At 50.0% G+C, this 26,940-nt stretch overlaps 1 protein-coding gene across 1 annotated transcript in view; it reads left to right on the top strand.

Annotated features, from left to right (window-relative positions):
* The window catches only part of LOC119842761 (zinc finger protein 436-like), a 380,355-nt gene extending 368,105 nt beyond the window's left edge, over window positions 1–12,250 (top strand). Inside the window, exons 7-10 of the mRNA XM_043496654.1 lie at window positions 1,411–1,641; window positions 2,634–2,656; window positions 2,745–2,848; window positions 11,700–12,250. Of these exons, the coding sequence (XP_043352589.1) occupies window positions 1,411–1,641; window positions 2,634–2,656; window positions 2,745–2,848; window positions 11,700–12,250 (909 nt within the window). The remainder of the gene's footprint in view (window positions 1–1,410; window positions 1,642–2,633; window positions 2,657–2,744; window positions 2,849–11,699) is intronic.
* Window positions 12,251–26,940: the final 14,690 nt, after the last annotated feature.

Below are 26,940 nucleotides of genomic sequence, written 5' to 3'. Positions count from 1 at the left end.
TATAAGTCCTCAGCTGGTGCCTCCTACAACTATGACTACCGGGCTGTGTGCTGCCAGCCAGCTTCCCAACATTCACACTCCAGACACCAGTAGGTTTCATTTGCATATATTTGCATTAATTTTCATACATATATTGCCCATTTATCCCACTCACACTCACTTCTGCATTGGTTTCATATACCCAACCCACACTCATTCCACACTCACTGTCACTGCACCCTGACCTCTGCACCTACCTACAGTTACTGCACACACTGCGCCCAGACACAGCCCACACTGCACCCACCTCAATTCACCCTGCACCCACCCACCAACTGTTTTGTAAACACACACACACACACACACACACACACGATCAGGCCTGGCTAGAAAAATGTGGGGCCCAGGTACATCATGTTTGCAGGGGCCACACCCCTTCTATGTCACCCCCATTTCATTCTAATTATCAACAATTTGGGGTCCTGCCTGAGCTGGGGCCAAAGTACAATTATGACACCTTCTCTCCCCCATCAGCCCTGCACACACTCCTCATGCACCCAGCCATGCACCTATAGCTGCCAGCTCTGTGGGTTTGCAGATCTTCTAAAGAGTGGGCAGGGAACATCTGTAGTTTGTGGGAAAATCCCATCTGAATGTCCGCCTAATAGTGAAGGGTAGCCAATCAAAGCTACAACATTTACTGATTGACAGCCTGGTCCCTCAGCCTGTGTAGCAGATAGAACTCCTGCATCTTAGATGTGTAAAGGGCTGCCCCATTTTCTGCCTCCCATTACCTATGCACAACTGCCTCCATGTGCCACCCACTCCATGTGCTGGTCCCTAGCCCATCCACGTACCACTGTCTCCAATTGCTGAACCCATCCCCCCACACATACCACTGCCTCCATGTGCTGGCCCCTACCCCCCAGCCTTGTACCACTGACTCTGTGTGCCAGTTACTCCCCTCCACTGGTCTGGCTCCCCACTGAACTCCCAGGTACAAGTTGCCCCTTACCATAGGGGTCTTCTGGAAGGTCACTGGTTTAAGGGAGTGAGCAGATGCTTTCACCCCAGGTTCAGTGGTCAGGTGGTCACCAAGAAGCTGTCCCTGCCTGCCTCCAATCTGTCTAGAGCACCATGATCTTCAGGAGAGGGACACAGTCCTCTCATCCTGCCCCTCAGAGCCCCCACAGAGCACGGGAGGGATGGGGGTGGTGATACGGGGCAGTGGTTGGGCTGTAACCAGGTTGTTTTCTCAGGCTCAGAAGGATATTTTTCAGTTCCTTCCCATAATGCATTACTCAGAAAATTCATGTGGTTTGTGATCCCTGCAGCCCATGACTAGCAGCCCTGATCCATGAGGCAGACTCAGCACAGTATGTGCCTATCTCTGGCTCCTGGGGTTTGTTCCGTCTCCATTTTTTACTAAAGGACGACATGGAGAATTGGAGACGGTCAATCACAAGTGAATTTAAGAAACTGCATCAGTTTCTGAATGAGGAGGAGCAGCTGCTTCTGCGGAGACTGGCGGAGGAGGAGAGGGAGATTCTGCAGAGGCTGCAGGACAATATAACAAAACTCTCAGAGCAGAGTGCCGCTCTGATCAATCTCATCATGGAGCTGGAGGAGAAGTGTCAGCAACCAGCCATTGAGCTGCTGAAGGTGAGACTGTTAACAACCTTCCCATCCCTCCCTGCAGCATTAAACTCTCTGGTCAGTGACTAGATCCCAGGAATTAGTGGCAAATCCTATTTCCAGTGCCTGATCTGACAGTTTTCCGACACAAACAGAAGCCCAGGTATGAGCCCTATCAGCGCCGACACATGCAGTCTATGATACAGGGAAATGCAGACACAGCAGGGCCTTTGCCTGTCTAATGGGTGGAACAGAAGGAGCAAGAGGCTGACATGGTTCCTGCTTTGACTGCTGAAACCTGGCCCCATGTGGGTGATGAGTAGGGACTTTGACCCATGGGGTGATGAGGGAGGGCCCAGAGGGGGAACCACGAGCCAAAGTGGACTCTCAAATTAATGAAATGAAAGGGCCAAGACTCTCATCACTGACCATTGATGCTGGGGGCCTCATCTCTGAGTGCCAGCCTGAGACACCTGGAGCCTGATACAGTATTGGGAAGTGCTGAGCACCCACAAGCCAGCTGAAGCAATGGGAGCTGCAGCTGCTCAGAGTGAGGATCTGTGCACTTAGGGTGACCAGACAGCAAATGTGAAAAATCGGGATGGGGGTGGGGGGTAATAGGAGCCTATATAAGAAAAAGACCCCAAAATTGGGACTGTCCCTGTAAAATCAGATCATCTGGTCACCCTATATGCACTGTCTCCTTAGATCTGTAGCAGGAAGCCGGACAGAGGAGTGTTAGGGATGACCCTGCTGTCTTTATTCTAACAACAGTCCTTGTTCAGAGCATTGCATTCTTCCAGTCTGTGCCATTGTCACATGACACTCAGCTCCTCTGAGAGTCAGAGCCAGGGAGATGGAACACCTGAAATCAGTGATCACTGTTGAATGTCCTGCACAGAAGGGGCTGGCCCTGATGTGTTAAATGTTGTGAATTAAATCTGATAGAGAATGGAAAGTCACTCAGTATTTTTGCACGTGGTGTTAACCCAGTTCCCTGTCTCTCTGTTTCCTCTCAGGATATGAAAAGCACATTGATCAGGTCTGTTCCCATTTCCATTTCTCCTTCTATTGGCTTGAGCGATGAGGGTGCAGAGCAGCCGAGTGATAATGAGACATTTTCTTCACAGGAATGAGAACGTGACACTCCAGCAACCAGGAGCTGTTTCTCCTGCCCTGAAGAATGTGTATAAAGTCCACCTTGACATGAGGGAAATGCTGAAGAGATTCACTGGTAAGTGAGAGCTACTGGGATGGGTTTCCTTTACATGTGGCTGGGGAGGAGAATTGACTAGTGTTGTGCATGGGGACAAATGGAGAGGACCACACTGTGACTGGCAGCCTGGCATAGCAGCAGCCCTGAAGCCAAGGCCAGTCAAGCTCTCTGAGCTGGAGGAGGAGCAGGAGGTCTCCATGCTCTGTTCTGCCCTGCTGCTAGGCTGTTAGGTCCCCCTTAACTGAAAGTTCTCTCTCCTTGCCTCAGGGGTTTTGTGATAATGACTTTTAGCACTCAAGTATCTGTTTACACCTTCTCAGCTAGTTTCAGGTTTTTCAAGTTTTTCTATATAGCTGTGGCTAGAGTTAAATCTCTCTTCAATTGTAGCTGTTGTGAAAGTTTTTTATCTGTTAACCCAATAACCAGCCTGTCTCTGACATTTTCATGTTTTGCAGTTTCAAAATCACAGTTTTCAACCAATGTATGTAGAACTCTAATAAAACATTCAACATTTCCCCCTGGTTCTTGAAACAAGCTCTTTCTTAAAGCATATTTTTCTTTGTGACTGTCTTTGATAAAGTCAAAGTATTTAAAGATATGCTTTGCCTACTTCCCCATAGTATAAATTAAAAAAGATACCTGTATATCTCCAGTTCCCTTGTGGAGCTCGTTTGCAATGAGAAACCTTGAAAAATACACTTCTAGTCTGTCCATTGTGAAGATTTGTCAAAGCTCAAGTTCTCTGGGGCATTGAAAAGTGGCATGTTGATGAGATCCTTCAACCTTTATTGCTTTTTTCGATCTCTCTGACACCCCTGTTGCTTTGTTCCTTCTGTTTCTGCTGGCCTCTTGTACTAATTTATTTCTGACACCATGTCATGCTTCTGTACCAAATATGGGCTGGCTACAGAACTTCCTTCTGATTCAGTTACACTCCAGATGTCTTCAGTATAAGATCCTTTAATGCACTACAAGGTATCGCTGATAAATGTTACACACAGGGCCACTTAGCAGCTGAACAATATAATACAATTTAGCATTCCATTACAATTGGTAGCCAGTATCAGGCAGCCTCACGGTCTCTCCAACAGCAGCCCCCAGGATACATTCATACATGCACCCTTTGGAGTTAAGGTCATCTTTCATTCAGACTAGCTCCTTGTTAGTGCCTCTAATTACTGTGGACACATCTTTTTTTCGTGCAGCCTGCAGCAAAGGAGCTCTGGGAGCCCATTTCAGATCCTCTTCTACCTGCATGACTGTGTGCAATTTTATCAGCTGGAAAATCACTTTCTGCTCCTCTCCTGGGGGGACAGCATTTCCTTTAGGATGGATTTCTTTTTAGCCCAGCTCTGGTTGGGGCTTTGAGTTGCTCGTTCAGGCCTCTCGAAGGGAGAGGTCCCTGTCTCTTCCCTTCTTATTTCAGCTTCCTCTTGTTTTTCTGTCATTGACATGGTGGCTTTTCCCTTCAGCAGGAGGAATCTCCACCTCAGACAGCCCATCTTCCATCCAATGGTCCTGTACTTCTACACCCACCACAGCATTGTTCTTGTCTCCAGCTGACTGGTATACTTCACTGCCCAGCTGATCCATTTTCTGGAGAAGCCACCCCTTCTCTCTCTGGCATAATTTCAGCTCTTTCCACAAGGCTGTCACCACAGCTTCTGCGCTCTCCTACTTCATATTCCTTTCAGAGTTGGGCTTCATTCCACACTTGATCTTAAGCTGGTTCTGGGGCTTAGCCAGCTCCTTCTGCAACAAACATTGCTGTTCCCTGGTTGCCTTCCAGTACTGAGACAGGCCAGCTCCTGCTCTGCTGGATGGCTTGGGCTGAGATCCAGTCCCTTGTGGAGTGCATCTCCATTAGCTCCTGCAAGTCCTCAGCCTTTGGGCTTCAATTGCTGAGCTTCTTGGAAGCTAAAGCAGAATTTCTTCTACCAAACTCCTTTCTGAATGCCTTGACTTGTTTGCTATCCTTAGTCACAGCCAGGTGGCTTCTCTCCTGATCTGTGAATAGCTCCTTCTGCCTGTCTTCTGGTCACTGGACTTGCTCCTGTTGCTTGACCAGTTTCAGTAAAAAAAACGCACCTGGGCCTGCAAATTACAGACCTGTTCAATAACCCTTTCAGAGCTCTTGTTGCACACATCTCTCAGGACAGAATCTCTCAGAATGCTTAAATCACATTTAGCTTTTCTCACGGCTCCTGCGTCTCAGAGATCCTGCTGTGCACTCAAGCTGCTGGTTGGACTGTTTTCTAATGGAGTCCTTTCAGGCTACTGGAGGAACCTACTCAAACTCCACAAATTCCGATGTTTTAACTCTGAGTGCGAGATTAAGGCATCCCCAGTAAGCAGAGGGACGTGTGAAATATACAACTGGACTCACCCCCTGAAGCTTATACCCCAGGGCTTGCTTTCTTAGCTGTCCATTTTGCCCACTACTAGAAACTCTTACTGCCCCATAGTGACATCCCTCTGTCCAAAATCCAACATTCTTGTAGGGAAGCACCTTTTTATGTGCCCCCTTTCCCCACACTTGAAAGAAATTAACATTGGAGGGTCACTCTTCCTGGCCCAAAATGGGGTTCCCACAGTCCTCTGCTTCAACTGTAGCCTGGGCCTGACATCCCCACAGAATAGTATCTTTAATAACCTGGAACTTCCCTATTCTCTGAGTGTTCTAGAAACCAGGCTAGTCTCACCCGTCCTTGTTCTTGGGGGGTAGCCCCATCTTGTTTTCCCATCTTGCCCATGGTTACAGCATTAGACCAGTCCTATGTCTTCTTCTCTGTCATTGTCTGTGGTGGTCGATTCTTTCAAGTCACCGGATCTCCTTGATGCATCACTTTCTGTCGGGGCACTTCCAAAACTAGGAGTTGGAACTTCCATGGTTGTTGCTGGGCCTCCAAACACCAGCTTCAGAGAATGAATGTTCCACCACCATCATGGAAGGGGTCTGCACCAGGCTGCTCTGCCATCCCTCCTTGGTGGGATGGGATCTTGGATTTCACTCCTGATACCATGTTCTTATAAGGTAGTGCCTTTCAGCACCCCCATCAACTGGCTCAGGGTGTCCCTATAAAAGTGTCCCTGCCTAAGTTTACTCTTTTTAGCACTCAGATTACTCATTGTAGTCTAAAAGGTCTGAGACAAAAGTCTCCTGCTGGGGTCCACTTTGAGTCCAAGTAAACCCCAAAATAAAAGCTTTTCCTTCTCTCTGCTCCAGTCCCTGGCTCTCATTCAAACTTCTCACTCTCCTCAAGTCAGAAGTCCTCAGACCTCCTTCCTGGAGCTGGGCTTGGTTCCAACTCCCTCGTGGAATCAGGAGCCCTCAGCCCTTCTTCCCAGAACTGGGGTCAGGTCAGACTGTATCTTTATACCCTGCAGCCTCATTTGCAGCCAGGGGTGCTGGAACAGGGGGAGCCAAGGGGTGATTCCCCCACTTTTTACCCCCTGTAAGGTTGAGAGATGAGGGGAGGGAGCAGAGAAGAGGGAGCAGAGAGTGGGGTCTTGGGGGAAGGGGCGGTGTGGGGGTGGTGCCTCAGGGGGCGGTGTGCAGTAGAGGCAGGCCTATATTTCAGGCACTTGTGGCACCCCACTTTTAGGGTGCTTCCACTACTCCTGCCTGCAACCACTGCCTCTAGCCAGGAACAACTCCCAAGGCTTCTGTCCTGCTGCTGCTACTGTGGCTGTCGTTGTTATCCCTGGAAGCTTCTCTCCCTTAGGGGAGCCCCTCTGTGCAGAAGCACCCAGGCCCCTTGGTCTGATGAGCTCTCCTGGGAACCCCTTTCACCCAAAGCTTCCTCTCAAGAGGAACCCCTTCAGCGGACCCCTAGGAGAGCTGCCAACCAGTCAAACAGGATTTAATTACTCCCAAGTGAGTCTGGGTTGGCTCGTTCTCCCTCACAGGCACCTGCCAAAGAGCCAGACCCCATGACACTCAGACTTTGCTCTGGGAGTGACTGAGGTTCACTCAGTTCAGGACAGTTCCTGACCCACATACAGTTAAAACTGATCATCCCCGTCGACATAGAGCTTGGAGAGTCACAGCAGGGTTTGCTCCAGGATCATTACATTGGTTTTCAAAGTGATTAATTAATTCAGTGCACGTTTCTCATATAGCCAGTCCCTGGGGCGCTCACAAGTGGAGCAGGCTCTGCAGGTACTCTGGCCACGTCACCCTGTTTGTCTGCAGCAGGGAAATCCAGCCTGTCCCACCCCTCACACCCACACACACATGCTCCCAGCAGCACAGAAATGTCACAGCCACTGTGTGGCTCAGACTGGACTGGAGCAATGCTGGTTGCTGTAAGGCCCTGCACCGAGCCAGTCTGCACCAAGGTCGCTGGCATAACAGCCCCAGAAGTGCGTACAGCACCCAGTGCTATCCCACAATGCTCCTGCCCCATCAGTGACGGCTCTGACAGCTCAGGACACTGGCTCTGTCACCTGTCAAGCTGGCTGCACCCAGGCTGAAAGCAGCATGGGCAGCTCCAAGGCCCCCTCTCCTCCTAGGGTGGGAGGGGGTGAGTACCAGCCCTGACCCCTCATCCCAGGGGCACATCTGGGTATTTGCCAGATGTGCAGAGCTCTTTGGGTGGAGACACTTTCACGCTGACCCAGGAATCTGTGCTGGGAGGCCCCACTGCCCAGGAGGCTGAAGGCTCTTGCTTCTCTGCCCTGGGAGGTGAAGGGAGGGGCCCAGCAGCTGCTGTTCTCCATCCCAGGAATGGGTTGAAGGAGACATGGACACAGACAATGTCCCCGCATGCTCTGTGGGGGCAGACCAGGCTCTCACAGCAGGTGAAGCCTGTCACCATGGCAGGGCCAGGAGCAGAAATGCTGTCAGAGCTCAGGGTCCCAGAAAAACCTCTTCCTGTAGGGGCTTGTGGAGCCTGTAAACTCTGTGGGGAGTGTCTGGGCAGCCCCAGCCTGGAGCAGCGGTTTGAGGAGCACATGAGCCCTGACGAGTAACTGGGCAGCGTGTCAGTGCCATGGGTCAGAGATCTCCCTGGAGGGGACTCACACACTCTGCTGACAAAGGGGAGGGCAAGGGGGGTTGTTATTATGGAGTCTGGTTGTGACTCCAGGGCTAAGGCTGGGAGATGCTGTGACAGATTTCTGTTACCAATCTGCCTGAAGCGTCAGGTGATCAGGCTGAGGCCACAGGATCGTTAGCGGGGAAGAGCACATCAAGCAACTGAGTTTTAAAGCTTTATTGAAATTAAAATTATAAATTTTAATTAAATTTAATATATTGAATTAAAATAATAAAATAACAGCGGAGAATGCTGAGGGGGTTCCCCACGTCACTCAGAGGAAGGAAGAAAGCGTTAGTGCCCCAAGCCCTAACCCACTTTCATATTCACACCCAAGCCTGGGTGTAACATAAGCAGAAGAGTGTGAGGGGTGGACAGGAATTCTTGTCCCGTGCACGGGTTGCCAAGGGTCTGCTGTTGATCTCGGATTTGCCTTAGCTCCTGGGAGAGTTTTAAGTCCTGGGGTCTCTTGGGGGCGTCTCCTTCAGAGACCTTTGTTCCCCATACTCTGTGTACCAGTACAAACTGACCTTCCGTGGCTTCTTCAGCTTTCCCAAAACACATTGGTTTCAGGGCTGTGAGATAGTTATTTTTGTTCCTTGCTGGCCTTCACCATCTTGCTCCTTTTCGTGGCCACAGCATTTCTTTCTACAACTCTCCTTTCTCACGGCTGGGGGGGGGTGGACTTCCCCCCTTCTGTCTTGGCAGGTAGCAACTGGCCTTGGGCTGGAGTCAGCTTCTTATCTTTGGATTTAGCTGGAACATCAAGTTAACCCGTTCTTTTCTTCTTTCCTCCCCCTTCCCAGCCTTTTGCACCCTGCAAAGGAACCTTTCAGTCTGCATTCATACCTTTACCCCTTCCCTACATTCTTTCCACTACCTACAAAAGCATTAGCAGCATATGAGGCTAGCGTTTACTCAGGGGCCCCCCGTGACAACACTTCCCATGTTAACCCTGATCATCCCCCCTCTACCTGTGACATTAAACTACTTCCCTCCTGCAATGTCTCCTTAGTGCTCTCCATCCTGGGAAGAAAACTCTGGACTTTTCAGGCCAATCTGGCTGGGTCCACAGAGAAAATTGAGTGTTTGGCTTTGGGAAAAATATCATATTTAAACATGCCCATGGCAGCGAGTCTCAGAGCCGGGGTGACAGACATGGGCTCGTGGGGTTTGCACATCTTCGTTAAAAACAGCTGTGTAGATGCTGTGTCTCAGGTTGTAGCTTGGGATTTGAAGGACCCCCTGCTCCCTGGGCTTCAGAGCCCAAAATCCAGCCTGAACCCAAACATCTACATGGCTATTTTTAGTGCTGTAGCAGGAGCCATTCAATCTGTTGACCTGGCTGAGAGACTCATTGCTAGGGACTATGTAGACAAACCTGAAGAGTCTCCAGAGTTTAGTGGTTGAAAAATTATATTTCCAATTGATTGAAACTATTCCCAACTCCATGTTGAGTTTGCTGAATAGTTTAAATGAACAGAAAAAGGTGCCAATGTTTCCCTTCTAGCCTTTAGCCCAGTGGCTGGGCCCTCAGCTGGGAGCCCTCGGTTTAATCATCCCATGTGATGTGGGGAAGGAATTGGAATGTGGGTCTCCCCCCTCAGGTGAGGACTCGAACCACTGGGCTCCGGGGTGTCTGTTATGGGGCTCCCTCAATCTCTCCTGCTGAAGAGGTCCCAGTGTGTGTAAATACTGCCTTAGGCACTGGGCCAGAGTGTCAGAGTGAAAATGAATCTCCAGTCCAGTGGATTGGGCCCTGCCTGGGAGTCTCAGAGTCCAGCTCCCCTGCTCCAATGCCCCTGTAATTACTGAACCATAACCCCAGGGACGGGAGGGGTTACAGCCCCTGGCACAGTGGTGTCTCCGCCATGTAGATGTCCCAATGCAAAACCCTAGTGCAGATGCTCTGTGCAGCTGTGAACTGGGACTGGCACCCAGTGCAGCTTATCCCAGATGGAGGGGACAGCAAGTGGGGAAATGCCCTCTCCCCTCCCCTCCCCTCCCCTCCCCATGACATTATTAGCAACAGTCCCTATTCCCCACAGTAACCAGTTAAACCTCCCAGCATCCCCTACTGCCCATCCCTCCACTGCCTTGCCAAGTGAGCTCAGCCTAGACACCCTGGCTATGCCCTGGGGGAGGGGCTGGGCCGGGTGATGGGAGGAGCTGGCTGTGGGCTTTTCCTGGCTGGAAGGTGGTGCCTGTGGAGCCAGCCGGCATGGAGAGTCCCAGCTGCACCCCCTGGGGCAGGGCTGCCCGGCCAGTGTGTGTGGGGTTGACACTGACCTGTTCCCAACGCTTCACTCTAAATGCACTGGTTAAAAGAAAACATAAAGCAGGTTTATAAACTACAGAAAGATAGATTTTAAGTCATTATAAGTGATAGCAAACAGTGGAACCGAGGGGTTGGGAGTGTGAGAGGGGATTCTGAGCTGAGCCTGGAGCAGGGGGTTGGAGCATGGGAGGGGGTTTGGGGTGTGGGCTCCGGGAGGGAGTTTGGGTGTGGGAGGGGGCTCAGGGCTGGGGCAGGGTGTTGGGGTGTTGGTGGGGGCTCAGGGTGTGAGCTCTAGGAAGGAGTTTGGGTATGGGAGGGTATTCTGACCTGGGGCAGATGGGTTAGGGGTCTGGGAGGGAGTGCCTACTCCTTCCCTTGCAATCCCCCACTATGTGCCCGTGGTATCCACCACTACCATCCTTCTCTTAATGGCTGCCAATTCTCTCGCTCCCTTGTTGCCCCCTGGGTCTGTCCCTTCCCTCCCACATCTCCCTCTTGGTACCCACCCCTGCCAACTCTCTCCCATGCCCCTCTGATGCATGCCTCACCCCCTTTGTCCCCTGGTCATCTGTGTCCCTTCCCTTGTGCCCCTCTAGTCCCCTGGCGCATGCCCCTCATGCCCTTGTGTTTCCTGGTGCAACCCCCTTCCCTCTCCCCCACCTCTGTGTCCAACTGCCTGCCACTTCTTTTGCCCCCCTTTGGCCCCTGGTGCTCACCTCTCCCCTCTCCCCCTAGGCACCAGCCCCATCCCCTCACCCACCCTCTATCCCCTAGTGTTTGCCCCTACTCTTCCTCCTTAGCCAGCTGGCACCAGTTCCTCCCATCACCCCACTCTGTCCCCTTGACACCTGCCCCTCTCCTCACCCAGCTTTGCCCTCCAGTGACAAACCATGCCCTAGCCACCCCCTATGCCCTGGGCTCCTGCCTCACTCTGCCCCCCTGGTGCTTGCCCATTCCCTTCCCCCTCATGCTCCTGGCACCTACTCCACTCCTCATTCCCCACCCCCTGACACTTGTCTCTCTCCTCAACTCCCCTCTGCCCCCCCTGGAGCCCACCCCTCTCCTCATTTTCCCTGCCTGTTAGAGCCCCCGCATTCCTTCACACATCTCTTCTCACTCCTTCCCTTGCTTCCCTGTGACTCTAGGGACTGTCCTCCATGGTGCCCACCCCTCCCTGGAACCTGCCCTTCCCTTCACCCCCCTCCTCTGTCCTCCTGGTGCCCACTCCTTCTCTTGCCCCCCCAATGCCCTTGTGCCTGCCCCCCCTTTGTCCCTTCTGCCCCTCCCCTTGGCCCTTTCTTCTCCCAGCACCAACCTGTCTCCTCCCCATCTCTCTACTGCTGACCTCTCCCCTCCCACACCTCCATTGACAACTTCCCACCGTCCCTCCTGTCATTCCCCTCAAGTACTCTCATGGGCAGACAGAGTCCTGATGCCCCTTAATGGGCAACAACCCCCAGGCACAGCGATTAATGAGGACACAGGTTGATTTCCCTTTGATGCCAGTGACCAACCCCTGCCCCCAGCACTGACTCTGTGACTCTCTCCCCAGTGGACGTGACTCTGGATCCAGACACCGCTCATCCCAACCTTCTCCTGTCTGAGGATCGGAAACATGTGAGATACGGAGACACAAGACAGGATCTACCAGACAATCCCGAGAGATTTGATTGTTGTCACTGTGTTCTGGGTGCTGAGGGGTTCACAGGCGGGAGATGTTATTGGGAGGTGGAGGTGGGAGACATGACTGACTGGATGCTGGGGGTTTGTAGAGAATCTGTGAGCAGGAAGGGGTGGGTCATACTCACAACTGAGAATGGATACTGGGCCATGTGGCTGTGGGATGGGGAATACAAGGTCCTCACCTCCTCCCGAACTTCCCTCCCCATGAGCATCAGGCCCAGCCGCGTGGGGATTTTCCTCGACTATGAGGCGGGTGAGGTCTCATTTTACAATGTGACTGACAGGTCCCATCTCTTCACTTTCGCTGGCACCTTCTCCGGGACACTCCACCCTTATTTCTGTCCTGGTCTCAATGCTAGGGGTAAAAATGCGGCTCCCCTGATAATCTGCCCGTTTATGCCCAGAGATAATCCCAGCTAGGGCCGTAGGGAATCTCTATCCCTGACAGTGACACCCAGGGCAGAGACTGTCCCCTCCCAGTGTTGACCAGCCCCCGGGGCTGTTCCCATGAGGTATGTAATGATCATGGAGTTCTTTAAAACATAAATTGGTGAATGAGGCAGGAATAAAACTTTTAATAATACAAACCAGCGAGCATCTGTGGTGAGCTGCTGTGCCCAGCTACCCTGTGTTCTCCACCCTGCATCCTGGCACCTCTCCAAATTCCTGTCCTCATCATACTAACCCTTCCGAGGGAGCCTGGCTAAATTATAATCTTGCACAAACTGTTCCCATTGGGGATGATCTAAAGGGCATCACCTGCCTTCCCCCAGCAGCTTCCCCTCTCGTTTCCCAGCACCGGGCCTGTGAGCTGGAGAAGAAGAGGGGGCAGAGAAGGGGTGGGGGACAGGCTGGAAGGGCTGATGGGGGTGCAGGGGCAGAGTGGGTGGAGGCTGTCAGGCTGTGGGGGGTGAAGATGCAGAGGGGAGTGCAGGTTGCTTGGCTTTAGGAGTGCAGGGGCAGAGGGGTACAGGGTGCCTCTCACACTGCAAATGTTCCCAGTACAATTGTTTATAAAACGAGTGTGAAGAACAGTCAGAGAAATGCTCCCACCCAGCCCCGTCTGAATGCAGAGAGCCATGAGCTGAGGGGTTCCACATCTCTTGGAAAGGCACTGACCTGATTCAGCCATAGCCCACAATACTGCTGAGCTGGGAGGACATGTCCATACATGGGACATTGGGAGGGGGTTGGCTGATTCAGGGGATGAAGTTGCTGCCCCTGATTGGACAGCATTTCTCTAGGGAGCACTTGGCAACTCAGCCCCCAATTCCCTACAGTCCATCAGCGTGTGCTTGAGGCCCATTGAACTGAATTCTCTTCCTGTTACACACAGTGACCAGGGAGACAGACACCTGTATCTACTCCTGACAGGGCCCCACCCAGCATTACCCGTCCAGCTGTGGGGGGCTGTGTCTGTGCAGCAGGGGGCGGGGGCTCAAGGGATTCCCAGGACTGCTCAGGGCCATTTATTGAGTTATGCGACCCCCAGAGAAAAGCCAAGCCCGGGAGTCCAGTGAATGTGATGGGGCCTGGCATTTCCTGCCCTGGGGGAGTCTCTGCCTGTGTGTTTGTTCCACCATGGCCACAAGGCTCCTCCCACCCCCAAGTCCTTTGTCTTTGCCTGGAACCTGGCTCCAGCGCGATGGAGGGAGGGGTGGGGAGGGCTGGGGAAGGGGTTCGGTAGCTGGGCCGGGGAAGGGGAGCGAGAGCCCAGCCCCAGGCCTGTGTGAGCGATGGGCCCAGGCTGGGTGAGTGGGACCCACTCATGGAAAGAACCCAGGCATCTTTTCTCTTCCTTTCCCCACGTGGTCACTTCACCCCAGCCACATGTTTCCCCTGCCACACCCTTCTCATCTGCCTGGAACCTGGTCCCCTGGAACTTCCACCCTCCTCTTCTCCTTCATGCCCCTCCTCAAAACCCTCTTCCCAGGGAGCCCGAACCCTCCCTCTGTGCCAGGGAACATTTAAACATGGTTTAGTGCCCCCAGTCTGTGAGCTCCCTGAGCCATGTCTGCCTCTGTCTGTGACATGCCCTGTGCTGAGGGGCTAGAGGGATATTAGTGAGTAAACACAATAACCCTGCAGGTGCACAAAGGGTCTGTTTAGCTCATGAGTATCTAGAGATGTATCTGTGTCTCCTGGTTGCTCTGTGCCATGCTCTGCACATGGGGGGAGCCACAGAAATATTAGTGACTGGTGAGTCCTAAGCAGAGCAAAGGGGTAGTAAAGGGCAGGAAGAGCCAGAAGCACAGAGAGGGGAAGAGAGAAGGACACAAAACAGTGCGGACATGGATGGCAGGTGAACCCACTATTGGGGGAGGCTAGCCCTGGCTCCTCTCTTTCCACCCAATGCCCCACCCCTCCACCTCCTTCCCTGTCAGTGAAGCCCAGAGCACACCCCCCCCACCATCCACCACAGTCCTGAGCCATCGCTGACCCCCCAACCCCAGCCCCAGAGTGCAGGGCGGGAGGTACAGTCTCAGAGCCCCTGACCCCAACCTCACAGTGCGGGGCAGATGGCATGTCTGCAGCACCCCTGACCCCAGCACTGGGTGGTATGATGTTATCTGATTTAAATATGACCATGTTGATTGTTGCTACCACTGTTACATAATAGCAATAAATCTTGTAGAAAGTATGTCAAGTAAGGTGTCAATAGAAAAGTTATGATTTGCTGAATATGATCCTGCTATTTAGTATACATGTATCATTTTTGTATCTAAAGTTATGAATATTAACTGTGTACCTGTATTTTAAATGTTTGCTTATGTGGTAGCACCCACAAGCTAATTAGCCTGCACACCTTGAAGGGACTATTCAAGATAAATAGCTCATCAAAGAAGAACACCTAGGTCACAATGGACCATGGAAGATACCTATCTACACTTAATGGACTTTCCTGTGAATATTCTAACTAGAGTATGGGTAATGGCTTCTACTATGACTACGTAAAGCATGCATGGACATGTGACTTGCCCATGTGACTCCAAACACCATCTTGTTACCTGTAATTTTCCACAGTGAGAACAATGGGTTCACTTCACTTGGCGGAAGCTATAAAAGGCCCTGGAAACACCTCCATTTTGCCTCTTTCCTGCTCAAACTTCTGGACCATGGACTTGTACTAATGGGAGCATTCTAACCAAAGGACTAAGGACCTTTCAATTATTTGGAAGCAACCAGAGACTTAACAAGCCAGCAGTTTATTCCATCACTGCTACAAGCCTGAACCAAGAACTTTGCAATTATTGTATGTATTTGATTCTTTTAACCACTTTTAACTCTCACCTGTCTTTCTTTCTTTTTATAATAAATCTTTAGATATTATCTACTAAAGGATTGGCAACAGCATGATTATTGGGTAAGATCTGAGTTTTATATTGACCTGGATATGTAGCTGGTCTTTTGGGATCAGAAGAACCCTTTTGTTTGATTAAGTTGGTTTTAAATTACCACTTATTAAATCTAGTGTCTGGGTGTTGAATCCAGGACTGGAATAACTAAGGAGACTGCTTTTCTGACTTCTTGTCAGCCAGTGTAGTGAGACAGAAATTTACTTTTGTTGCTGGTTTGGTATATCTTGTGAAAGAATAACCACCAGTTTTGTATCTGTCCCTTTCCCCAGAAGCTAGTCCTGAATTTGGTATGATCAGTTGTGACCCACAGAGTCACGGTGACAGTGGCATAGTCTTGCTAGAATCCACATAACCAGGTCAATTAAGCTTTGGATCAGAACCCCACATTATTAACGTTTGAAATTTCATTTTGAGAATTTTAAAAGTTAAAGATCAGTGACCAGGGGCACTGCAAGGCATCAGCAGAAGCAATCAAACCGCCAGCCCCAAGAGAGAGGCTGTGTCTTGAATATGAACAAAGACTGGCAGATCTTCATATGAGGTGAACAGAGGACAGACAAACAGAGGGAGTTTGCTTGAGAGTTCACCTGGGGGGAGTTCCCACAGACTGTTTTTGCGTTTCAGGCTTCTGTGAGCAATAAGTAAAACTTCTGAAGAGGCTCTTAGAAGGAAGATATTATGGATAGTGAATAATCAGCTGTTGTGACCTGCACAGGATGTGCCATGTTTATCTTTCCCCCAGAAGATAGAAGTGACTTCGTCCGTACAAACTGCAAGCTGGTCTTCATATTGGAAGAGAAGGGTAAAGGACTAGAGATCCAAGAATCAACCCTGCATTGCATCAAAGAAGCCCTGGCTAAAGTGGCCATCTATAAAACCAGGGTGGGGAGGTTGGCCAATGGAGTCTCTCCTGTGACTGTGGAGCCTATTTCCAATCCTCTGTCCATTCACTCCTCTGGGCAGAGTTCCTCTGGGCGGTGTCCACTGACTCCCCTGATGCCTTTGAGGAGCAGTGGGTACTGTCCGGGGTTCTCTGCCCAGTGTCCCTGTCTGGTTCCCTTCGTTTGACCCTTTGACCACACTCCTGTCCTTGTTGTTCATTAGTTGTCCCCCTTAATTATTTGGTTTTCCAGGATCTGTGAACCCCCCTCTTAGGCTGGGGGGGATCCTTTAGCAGTGGGTGGAAAAAAAATTGCATCAAAGAAAATGAAGACTTTCTGGATAGAAGTCAGCGTTTGGTACTGCAGACACAGCATGCTGAAGAATTAAAGAGGGCAGTGCAGAACAGGGAAGAAAATTGGCAGCATGTGACCTCCAGAAGAATAAAGAGGAGAACCCATCTACCCACAATGCAGATAGAGGTAGGAAACCATTTTCAGGCTCTGTGCACAGGTACTATGGCAGGGAATGGTATGGAAGAGTTATCTGAGGGAAGGCATCAGAAGGAAACCCCATTGACTGGAAAGCATGGGATGCATTGTCCTAGGGATGGGGTTTCCACGACCACCACTCCCAAGAGGAGGACACTGGTGCTGGTGGTCGGGGATTCCCTCCTAAGTGGGACAGATCATACATCTGCCGTCCAGGCTGGGAGACTCAAGAAGTGTGCTGCTTGCCTGGAGCTAGAATTCAGGATGTGACAGAGTGTCTTCTGAGACTGATCAAGCCCTCAGACTGCAACCCCTTCCTACTTCTCCACATGGGCACCAATAATACTGCCAAGATTGACCCTGAGTGGGTCACTGCAGACTACATGGCTCTGGGAAGAAGGATAAAGGAGTTTGAGGTGCAAGTCATGTTCTCATCCATCCTCCCTGTTGAAGGAAAAGGCCCAGGTAGGGACCATCAAATTGTGGTGGTAAATGCGTTACGCAGCTGGTGTCGGAGAGAGGGCTTTGGATTCTTTGACCATGGGATATTGTTCCGGGAAAAAGGATTGCTAGGAAGAGATGGGATCCACTTAATGAAGCGAGGGAAGAGCATATTCGCAGGCAGACTTCCTAACCTAGTGAGGAGGGCTTTAAACTGGGTTTGCCAGGGGATGGTGACCCAAGCCCAGGGGTAAGTGGGGAAGTGGAATACCAGAAGGAAACACAAGTAGGAGGGTGCAACAGGGGAGGCCTCCTGATTCATACTGAGAAAGTAGGGCAATTGGCTAGTTATCTTAGGTGACTGTACAAGCCTTGAAAACAAGCAGGAAGAATTGGAATTCCTGGCACAGTCAAGAAATTATGATGTGATTGGAATAACAGAGACTTGGTAGGGTAACTCACATGCCTGAAGCATTGTCATGGATGGGTATAAACTGTTCAGGAAGGACAGATGTGGGAGAAAAGATGGAGGAGTTGCACTGTATGTAAAACAGCAGTATGATTGCTGAGAACTCCAGTATGAAACTGTAGAAAAGCCTGTTGAGAGTCTTTGGGTTAAGTTTAGAGGTGGGAGCAACAAAGGTGATGACGTGGTGGGCATCTGCTATAGACCACCAGACCAGGGAGATGAGGTGGACGAGGCTTTCTTCAGACAACTAATGGAAGTTTCCAGATCACTGGCCCTGGTTCTAATGGGGGACTTCAATCACCTTGACATCTTTTGGGAAAGCAATACAGCAGTGCACAGACAATCCAGGACATTTTTAGAGAGTGCTGGGGACAACTTCCTGGTGCAAGTGTTGAAGAAACCAACTGGGGGCCATGCCCCTCTTGACTTGCTGCTCACAAACAGGGAAGAAATTGTAGGGGAAGTAGAAGTGGGTGGCAATCTGGTTAGCAGTGACCATGAGACTGTTATGTACAGGATCTTGACAAAAGGAAGAAAGGTGAGCAGCAGAATATGGACCCTGGACTTCAGAAAATCAGACTTTGACTCCCACAGAGAACTGATGGGCAGGATCACCTGGGAGGCTAATATGAGGGGAGCTGGCTGTACTTTAAAGAAGCCTTATTGAGGGTACAGGAATAAACCATCCCAATGTGCAGAAAGAATAGCAAATATGGCAGGCGACTAGCTTGCCTTAACAGAGAAACCTTCTGTGAGTTTAAACACAAAAAAGAAGATTACAAAACGTGGAAACTTGGACAGATGACTAGGGAGGGCCAGGGGTATTGCTTGAGCATGCAGAGGTGTGATCAGGAAGGCCAAAGCACAGTTGGAGTTGCAGCTAGCAAGGGATGTGAAGGGTAACAATAAGGGTTTCTATAGGTATGTTAGCAACAAGAAGAATGTCAGGGAAAGTGTGGGACCCTTACTGAATGGAGGAAGCAACCTAGTGACAGATGATGTAGAAAAAGCTGAAGAACTGACTTCTTTTTTTTTGCCTCAGTCTTCACAGACAATGTCAGTTCACAGACTGCTGCACTGGGCAGCACAGTATGGGGAGGAGGTGAGCTGCACTCAGTGGGAGGCTGGCGCACATGACTTATGAGGAGAGGCTGAGGGAACTGGGCTTATTTAGTCTGCAGAAGAGAAGAGTGAGGGGGGATTTGATAGTAGCCTTCAATACCTGAAGGGGGGTTCCAAAGAGGATAGAACTAGGCTGTTCTCAGTGGTGGCAGATGACAGAACAAGGCACAATGGTCTTAAGTTGCAGTGGAGGAGGTCTAGGTTCGATATTAGAAAAACTATTTCACTAGGAGGGTAGTGAAGCACTGGAATGGGTTACCTAGGGAGGTGGTGGAATCTCCACCCTTAGAGGTTTTTAAGGCCGGTGTGACATTCTGTACCTCGGGGGAACCTCAGAACCCCCTGTTCATCCCTATAATATGATTGTGTGGTATCTAATGCAAAGTTTGTCATGTCGGGTGTCTTCGGAAGACTCATGATGTACTGAGCATTGTTGTTATGGTAATGTTATAGTAATTGTGGTTATAGTAATGTTATAAATTGTAATTTTATATATAGTTATGAGGCTGAAAATGTGTCCTCATGGCTTAAAGCAAGCCCAGGCAAAAACTCTCCAGAAGCAGAGGGGCAGTTCACACTTCATCAGGGCATGTATGGGACAAACCCAGCCCAGCCTCACAGGAACAAAGGACACTGGCCTAGGCAACAACAAAGGATCTGTTGGTCTTTCGAGTGAGTCACCCCGCTTCCTTTGGTCAGTTTGGGACTGCGATGAGGTAATGCTCACCTCACTCTGAAGTGAGCAGGGGGAAGCCAAAAGGGAAGAAAGGACATGATAAAAGGGAGAGACATTTGCCATGCTCTTCCTCTCTCTTCCACCTCCATCTATAGACATCACCACCAAGCTACTGAAGCGCTGATCAAAGGCGAGAGCCTAGCTGAAGGGCAACCAACTAGCCTGTGGTGAGAAGCATCTAAGTTTGTAAGGGCATTGGAAGTGTTAAGATCATCTTAGAATGTGTTTTGCTTTTATTTCATCTGACCAAATCTGACTTGTTATGCTTTGACGTATAATCACTTCAAATCTATCTTTGTAGTTGTAGCGGTGCAGTAATCCCGCTCCTGCCCTGAGGGGCTTAAAACAACTCTGAGAGTGGGCTACAGCAGGGAACTAGTAAAAATAGGCTGATTGGGGGAAATAGCCACAGGTGGGACCATGCCTCAATCAGGCCTCAGCTGGCCCTATAAAGGGGCTGCTAGGCAGGAGCTAAGTCAGTCTCTCTTTAGCTTGCGAGAGAGAAGGGCTTGGATGCCTGAGAGCAATAGGGTGCCTGAGTGGATCAGGGCTGGGGAAAGGGTAGAGAGGCTGGGGAGCTCCAGCCAGGCAACTTCCCAGGCTGCAGGCCTTGAGAAAGGCCGAAAGAAGGCACTGGGGCTGCAGAGGTGCAGTCCGGGGTTTAGGTAAGGGCAGCAGGTCCAAATCCCTCTTGCCTATTATGAGTGGCATTTACACTGCAGTCTGCCCCAGGGAAGGGGGCTAGTTGATGACTGGCAGTGGCCATAGACTGAGGCGAGATGGGGGTAAAGGGTTGGGGGTTTCCCAGGGAAGGGAGACCCAGACAGCTGTAGGGGTACTGCTGGGGCAGAACCCCTAGGCAAAGGGGCATTGGGGTCTGGGAGGGACATGAGGCCAGCGAAAGGCAAGACACCGGCCAGCAGAGGGCGCTCTGGAGCTGGAAGAAGAGCTAATTCCCAGGTTAACCAGCAGGAGGCACCACAGGGTGAATAGAGCATCGCTACAATAGTTAATAAATCTGTTTGTTTATTCTACCTGAGGCAGTGCATTTGGTTTGAAGCATGTAAGAGACTTCCCTTGGGATAACAAGCCTGGTACATATAAATTTCTTTGTTAAATTGATGAACTCATATAAGCTTACAGCATCCAGCGGGCATAACTGGACATGGCAAGATGGAGGTTCCTAGGGTTGTGTCTGGAACTGGAGATATTGGCTATTGTCATTCGGCTGCATAATCCAGACATTTTATATGCTAGAGGCTGTGTGTGAAAAGCCCAGGAGTGGGAGTTCTCACAGCGGAGCAGGGTAAGGCTGACTCCCAGAGTCAAGGATCGGAGTGACCTAGCAGATCACTGGTCCAGATAACACCAGAGAGGAACATCACAGCCGGCTTGACAAATCCCTGTCTGGGATGATTTAGTTGGGGTTGGCCCTGCTTTGAGCAGGGAGTTGGACTGGATGACCTCCTGAAGTCTCTTCCAACCCTAATCTTCTATGATTCTAAGTCTTGGCCCAGCTGGAAAAAGAAGCTGAAGAGACAGCCAAGCAAGCTGAGGAGAGAGACAAACAAGCTCACCAAAGACAAATGGAACTTCTGCAAGCTAAGACAGAAGTTGCCAGACTTAAGCTCCAAATCAAAAAAACAATGGAAGAACAGCAGAAACTGTATCATCTTGGAAGTCCAGTTCATAACAATGTTGATATATTTGATTATGACATGACAGATATGTTTAATCAGGTTGATGTCATAACCCAGTCCAAAGCGAGAATGAATGTGACTCTTCTGTGTTATCTGTAACTAACAGGGAGATTTGTGAAGGGGGGCTGTATGACTCCAAGAAGTTGTCTATGTTTAACCAATTATGCTATGACCAGGGAGAGGTTGTCTCTAACCTTGGGAAGGTGGAAAATAGCTGTGTCTGAGCAGAAATGCAGTTTGTGTGAATGAAATTTCTGAATGTCTGTCTAGTATCTCAGAAGTGAATCTGGAATTAGATGAAGCACAGAGAGAACTCATTGATCAGGAAAATATTTCTCTAGAGCAGATTAAATTTGATGGTCAGGATAAAGCCCTAATTGAGGAAGAAACGGGTAGATTTTTTTTGTGGTTGATGGATTGTTGGCAAGTAAAGCTAGTGAAAGTAAGCCTGAACAAGGTAGAAAGGATTTGCTTAAAGAAGCTCAGTATAATGAGCCACTATCTGTGGAGAATAGCAGTTATCTGTTGGGTGTGGCAATTTGCCTGTTAAGGAAGCTATTCCACTTTCTAAGTATATGTCTGAAATCAGCCATGGGTGCTGGGACAAAGGAAAGGATATCTCTAATTGTTTGTCTGTTAAGAATAGCAATGTGTCTACTGCAAAAGAGAGTGTCTCTAGCTCTTTGTCTGTTAAGTAGACAGAAGCCTGTCAAACTATGATGGTTGAAAATTTATTAGTTGCCTCAGAGTTAGTTCTGGATTTAACTAAAGCTCAGGAAGGAAATGTTCCTAAGTTTGTGTATGCTAGGAAGATTGACATTGTAACTAGGTTGCCTCCAGTTACTGTCATAACAAAGTCCCAGGGACCAGGCAATTCTAGTATTTCTATTTTGCCTGTTGCTGGTGTGTTGCTGAGTAAAGGTATGACAACTCAACCAGGTTGATATCATGGCCAAGGCACAAGGACAGCAAGAAGATGATTTGACTGTGTTACCCTCTGTCAGTGTGGAAACTTGTAACAAGGAGGGAATGATACCTAAGCTTGTGTGTGGTGAGCCTGGTAACCTGTATATTGCCAACAAGAAGGGTGGCAAAGGGGAGGAGAATGCCTCTAACCTTTTAAGTATGGAGTCTAGCCATACATACCAACTCCGTGGATGCTCCGGGGCTGGAGCACCCACAGGAAAAAACTATGGGCACTGAGCAGCCCCCTTATCAATGCCTCCCTCCCCCCAGCGCCTCCTGCCCGCCAGTGGGTCCCACTGTTCATCACCTCCCCTCCCTCCCAGTGTCTACCACCTGCCATGGATCAGCTGTTTTGCAGTGTCTGGAGTTGCTGGGGGAAAAGGGGAAGAGCGAGGGTGCAGTGTGCTTGGGGGAGGGAGTCGAACAGGGTGGGACAGGGGCAGAGTGGGGGCAGAAAGAAGCGGGGAAGAAGCAGGGCGGGGGTGGGAAGAAGCAGGGTGAGGAGGGACCTTGGGGGAAGGGGTGATGTGAGGGCAGGGCCTCAGCAGAGCTGGCGGAGAGCACCCATTGGCAGATTAGAAACTTGGCACCTATGAGTTTAGCAGCTTGCCTGAAAGGGTTTTGTGTAAAAATCCTCCTAATGGACCATAGATGATTCTGGGTGTAACTGAAACTCAGAAGGAGTTGGTGGTGGCTCAGCAGACCAATGCTTCTGTGGAGCAGGATAAAGATGAATTGTTGCTTAAAGAGGCTCCTAAGGAGTAGAACCCTTATGGTTGTTTTTGCAAGCAGTTTGCTGTAGCTGAGAGGAGTGGAAGTGAATTAATTGAGGTAGATCAGGATGAATTTCTGTCTGTAGAAGGCAACAGTTTATCTATTGAGAGATTTGTTTCAGTTCCTAACAGTCAGAATTTTTCTGTTGAAAGTGGATCCACTGACTTCACTTTAGAAAGATCCAGTATGAATAACTTAGAGAAGGTGTCAGATGGAATGAAAATTGTCAGGGAATTTGAGCATCCCTATGACAACCAAGTGGCTGTGCTTGACCAGTTTGTTGGGGAGACAATGTTGTTGGGACAGGAATGTCTCCTTGCCCTGGTCTACACTAGGCGTTGAGGTTGAATTTAGTAGTGTTAAATCGATGTAACCCTGCACCTGTCCACATGACGAAGCCCTTTTTTCGACTTAAAGGGCTCTTAAAATCGATTTCCTTACTCCACCCCTGACAAGGGAATTAGCACTGAAATCAGTTTTGCTGGGTTGAATTTGAGGTACTGTGGACGCAATTAGACGGTATTGGCCTCTGGGAGCTATCCCAGAGTGCTCCATTGTGACCGCTCTGGACAGCTCTCTCAACTCAGATGCACTGACCAGGTAGATAGGAAAAGGCCCGCGAACTTTTGAATTTCAATTTCCTGTTTGGCCAGTGTGGCAAGCTGCAGGTGACCATGCAGAGCTCATCAGCAGAGGTGACCATGATGGAGTCCCAAAATCGCAAAAGAGCTCCAGCATGGACCGAATGGGAGGTACGGGATCTGATCGCTGTATGGGGAGAGGAATCCGTGCTATTAGAACTATATTCCAGTTTTCGAAATGCCAAAACATTTGTGAAAATCTCCCAGGGCATGAAGGACAGAGGCCATAACAGGGACCCGAAGCAGTGCCACATGAAACTTAAGGAGCTGAGCAAGCCTACCAGAAAACCAGAGAGGCGAACGGCCGCTCCAGGTCAGAGCCCCAAACATGCCGCTTCGATGATGAGCTGCATGCCATTTTAGGGGGTTCAGCCACCACTACCCCAGCCATGTTGTTTGATTCCTTCAATGGAGATGGAGGCAACACGGAAGCAGGTTTTGGGGATGAGGAAGATAGCTCACAGCAAACAAGCGGAGAAACTGGTTTTCCCGACAGCCAGGAACTGTTTCTCACCCTGGACCTGGAGCCAGTACCCCCCGAACCCACCCAAGGCTGCCTCCCGGACCCACCAGGCAGAGAAGGGACCTCTGGTGAGTGTACCTTTTAAAATACTATAAAAGTTTTAAAAGCCAGCATGTTTAATGATTAATTTGCCCTGGCATTCGTGGCTCTCCTGGATATACTCCCAAAACCTTTGCAAAAGGTTTCTGGGGAGGGCAGCCTTATTCCATCCACCATGGTAGAACACTTTACCACTCCAGACCAGTAGCATGTACCCGGGAATCATTGTAGAACAAAGCATTGCAGTGTAGGTTTGCTGGCATTCAAACAATATCCGTTCTTTATCTCTCTGTGTTATCCTCAGGAGAGTGATATCATTCATGGTCACCTGGTTAAAAAAGGGTGCTTTTCTTAAGGGGACATTCAGAGGTGCCCGTTCCTGCTGGGCTGTTTGCCTATGGCTGAACAGAAATGTTCCCCGCTGTTAGCCACGCGGTGGGGGGAGGCAAAATGCGACCTTGTAACGAAAGCACATGTGCTATGTATGTAATGTTAACAGCAAGGTTTACTGTGAAAGAGTGTACCCATTGTTCTATAAAATGTGTCTTTTCAAATACCACTGTCCCTTTTCTTTTTCTCCACCAGCTGCATGTGTTTCAAGGATCACAGGATCTTCTCCTTCCCAGAGGCTAGCGAAGATTAGAAGGCAAAAAAAAACGCACTTGCGATGAAATGTTCTCTGAGCTCATGCTGTCCTCCCACACTGACAGAGCACAGACAAATGCATGGAGGCAGACAATGTCAGAGTGCAGGAAAGCACAAAATGACCGGGAGGAGAGGTGGCAGGCTGAAGAGAGTAAGTGGCGGGCTGAAGAGAGGGCTGAAGCTGAAAGGTGGCGGCAGCGTGATTAGAGGAGGCAGGATTCATTGCTGAGGCTGCTGGAGGATCAAACTAATATGCTCCAGCGTATGGTTGAGCTGCAGGAAAGGCAGCAGGAGCACAGACCGCCGCTACAGCCCCTGTGTAACCAACCGCCCTCCTCCCCAAGTTCCATAGCCTCCTCACCCAGACGCCCAAGAACACGGTGGGGGGGCCTCCGGCCACCCAGCCACTCCACCCCAGAGGATTGCCCAAGTAACAGAAAGCTGGCATTCAATAAGTTTTAAACTTTTAAAGTGCTGTGTGGCCTTGTCCTTCCCTCCTCCACCACCCCTCCTGGGCTACCTTCGTAATTATCCCCCTATTTGTGTGATGAATTAATAAAGAATGCATGAATGTGAAGCAACAATGACTTTATTGCCTCTGCAAGTGGTGATCAAAGGGAAGTGGGGAGGGTGGTTAGCTTACCGGGAAGTAGAGTGAACCAAGGGGCGGGGGATTTCATCAAGGAGAAACAAACAGAACTTTCACACTGTAGCCTGGCCAGTCATGAAACTGGTTTTCAAAGCTTCTGTGATGCGCACCGCACCCTCCTGTGCTCTTCTAACTGCCCTGGTGTCTGGCTGTGTGTAACCAGCAGCCAGGCGATTTGCCTCAACCTCCCACCCTGCCATAAACGTCTTCCCCCTTACTCTCACAGATATTGTGGAGCACACAGCAAGCAGTAATAACAGTGGGAATATTGGTTTCGCTGAGGTCTAACTGAGTCAGTAAACTGCACCAGCACGCTTTTAAACGTCCAAAGGCATATTCTACCACCATTCTGCACTTGCTTAGCCTGTAGTTGAACAGCTCCTGACTACTCTCCAGGCTGCCTATGTATGGCTTCATGAGCCACGGCATTAAGGGGTAGGCTGGGTCCCCCAAGGATAACTATAGGCATTTCAACATCCCAACAGTTATTTTCTGGTCTGGGTAGAAAGTCCATTCCTGCAGCTTTTGAAACAGACCAGAGTTCCTGAAGATGCGAGCATCATGTACCTTTCCCGGCCATCCCACGTTGATGTTGGTGAAACGTCCCTTGTGATCCACCAGTGCTTGCAGCACTATTGAAAAGTACCCCTTGCGGTTTATGTACTCACTGGCTTGGTGCTCCGGTGCCAAGATAGGGATATGGGTTCCATCTATGGCCTCACCACAGTTAGGGAATCCCATTGCAGCAAAGCCATCCACTATGACCTGCACATTTCCCAGGGTCACTAACCTTGATATCAGCAGATCTTGCATCACAACAGCCCCCACAGTAGATTTGCCCACTCCAAATTGATTCCCGACTGACCGGTAGCTGTCTGGCATTGCAATCTTCCACAGGGCTAGTGCCGCTCGCTTCTCAACTGTGAGGACTGCTCTCATCTTGGTATTCTTGCACATCAGGGCAGGGGAAAGCAAGTCACAAAGTTCCATGAAAGTGCCCTTACACATGCGAAAGTTTCGCAGCCACTGGGAATCATCCCAGACCCACAACATTATACGGTCCCACCAGTCTGTGCTTGTTTCCCGAGCCCAGAATTGGTGTTCCACCGCATGAACCTGAATTAGCACCATGATGCCCACATTGGCAGGGCCCGTGCTTTGAGAGAAGTCTGTGTGCATGTCCTCATCACTCTCGTCACTGCGCTGATGTCGCCTACTCACCCGGTTTCACTTTGCCAAGTTCTGGTGCTGCATATACTGCTGGATAATGCGTGTGGTGTTTAATGTGCTCCTAATTGCCAAAGTGATCTGAGCGGGCTCCATGCTTGCCGTGATATGGTGTCTGCACAGAAAAAAGGCGCAGAACAATTGTCTGCTGTTGCCCTGACAGAGGGAGGGGCGACTGACAACATGGCTTACAGGGTTGTCTTACAGGGAATTAAAATCAACAAAGGGGGTGGCTTTGCGAGAAACTGAATGGCCGCCTCAAGGGTAGAACTCAAAACTGGGTTTAGCAGGCCGTCAATTTCACAGAGGGAGGGAAGAGAAAATGAATACAAACCAAATCTGGTCTATTTCTTGTTTTGAGCCACTTCATCTATCTTTATACATCATGCTGGCAGCAGACTGTGCAGTACGACCGCTAGCCATCGTCACCTCCTGGGTGCTCGGCAGAA

This window comes from Dermochelys coriacea, chromosome 14 (genome assembly GCF_009764565.3).
Source record: "Dermochelys coriacea isolate rDerCor1 chromosome 14, rDerCor1.pri.v4, whole genome shotgun sequence".
Taxonomy (NCBI): domain Eukaryota; kingdom Metazoa; phylum Chordata; order Testudines; family Dermochelyidae; genus Dermochelys; species Dermochelys coriacea.
Note: the sequence above shows the minus strand (reverse complement) of the source record. Positions and strands in the feature narration are given on the sequence as shown.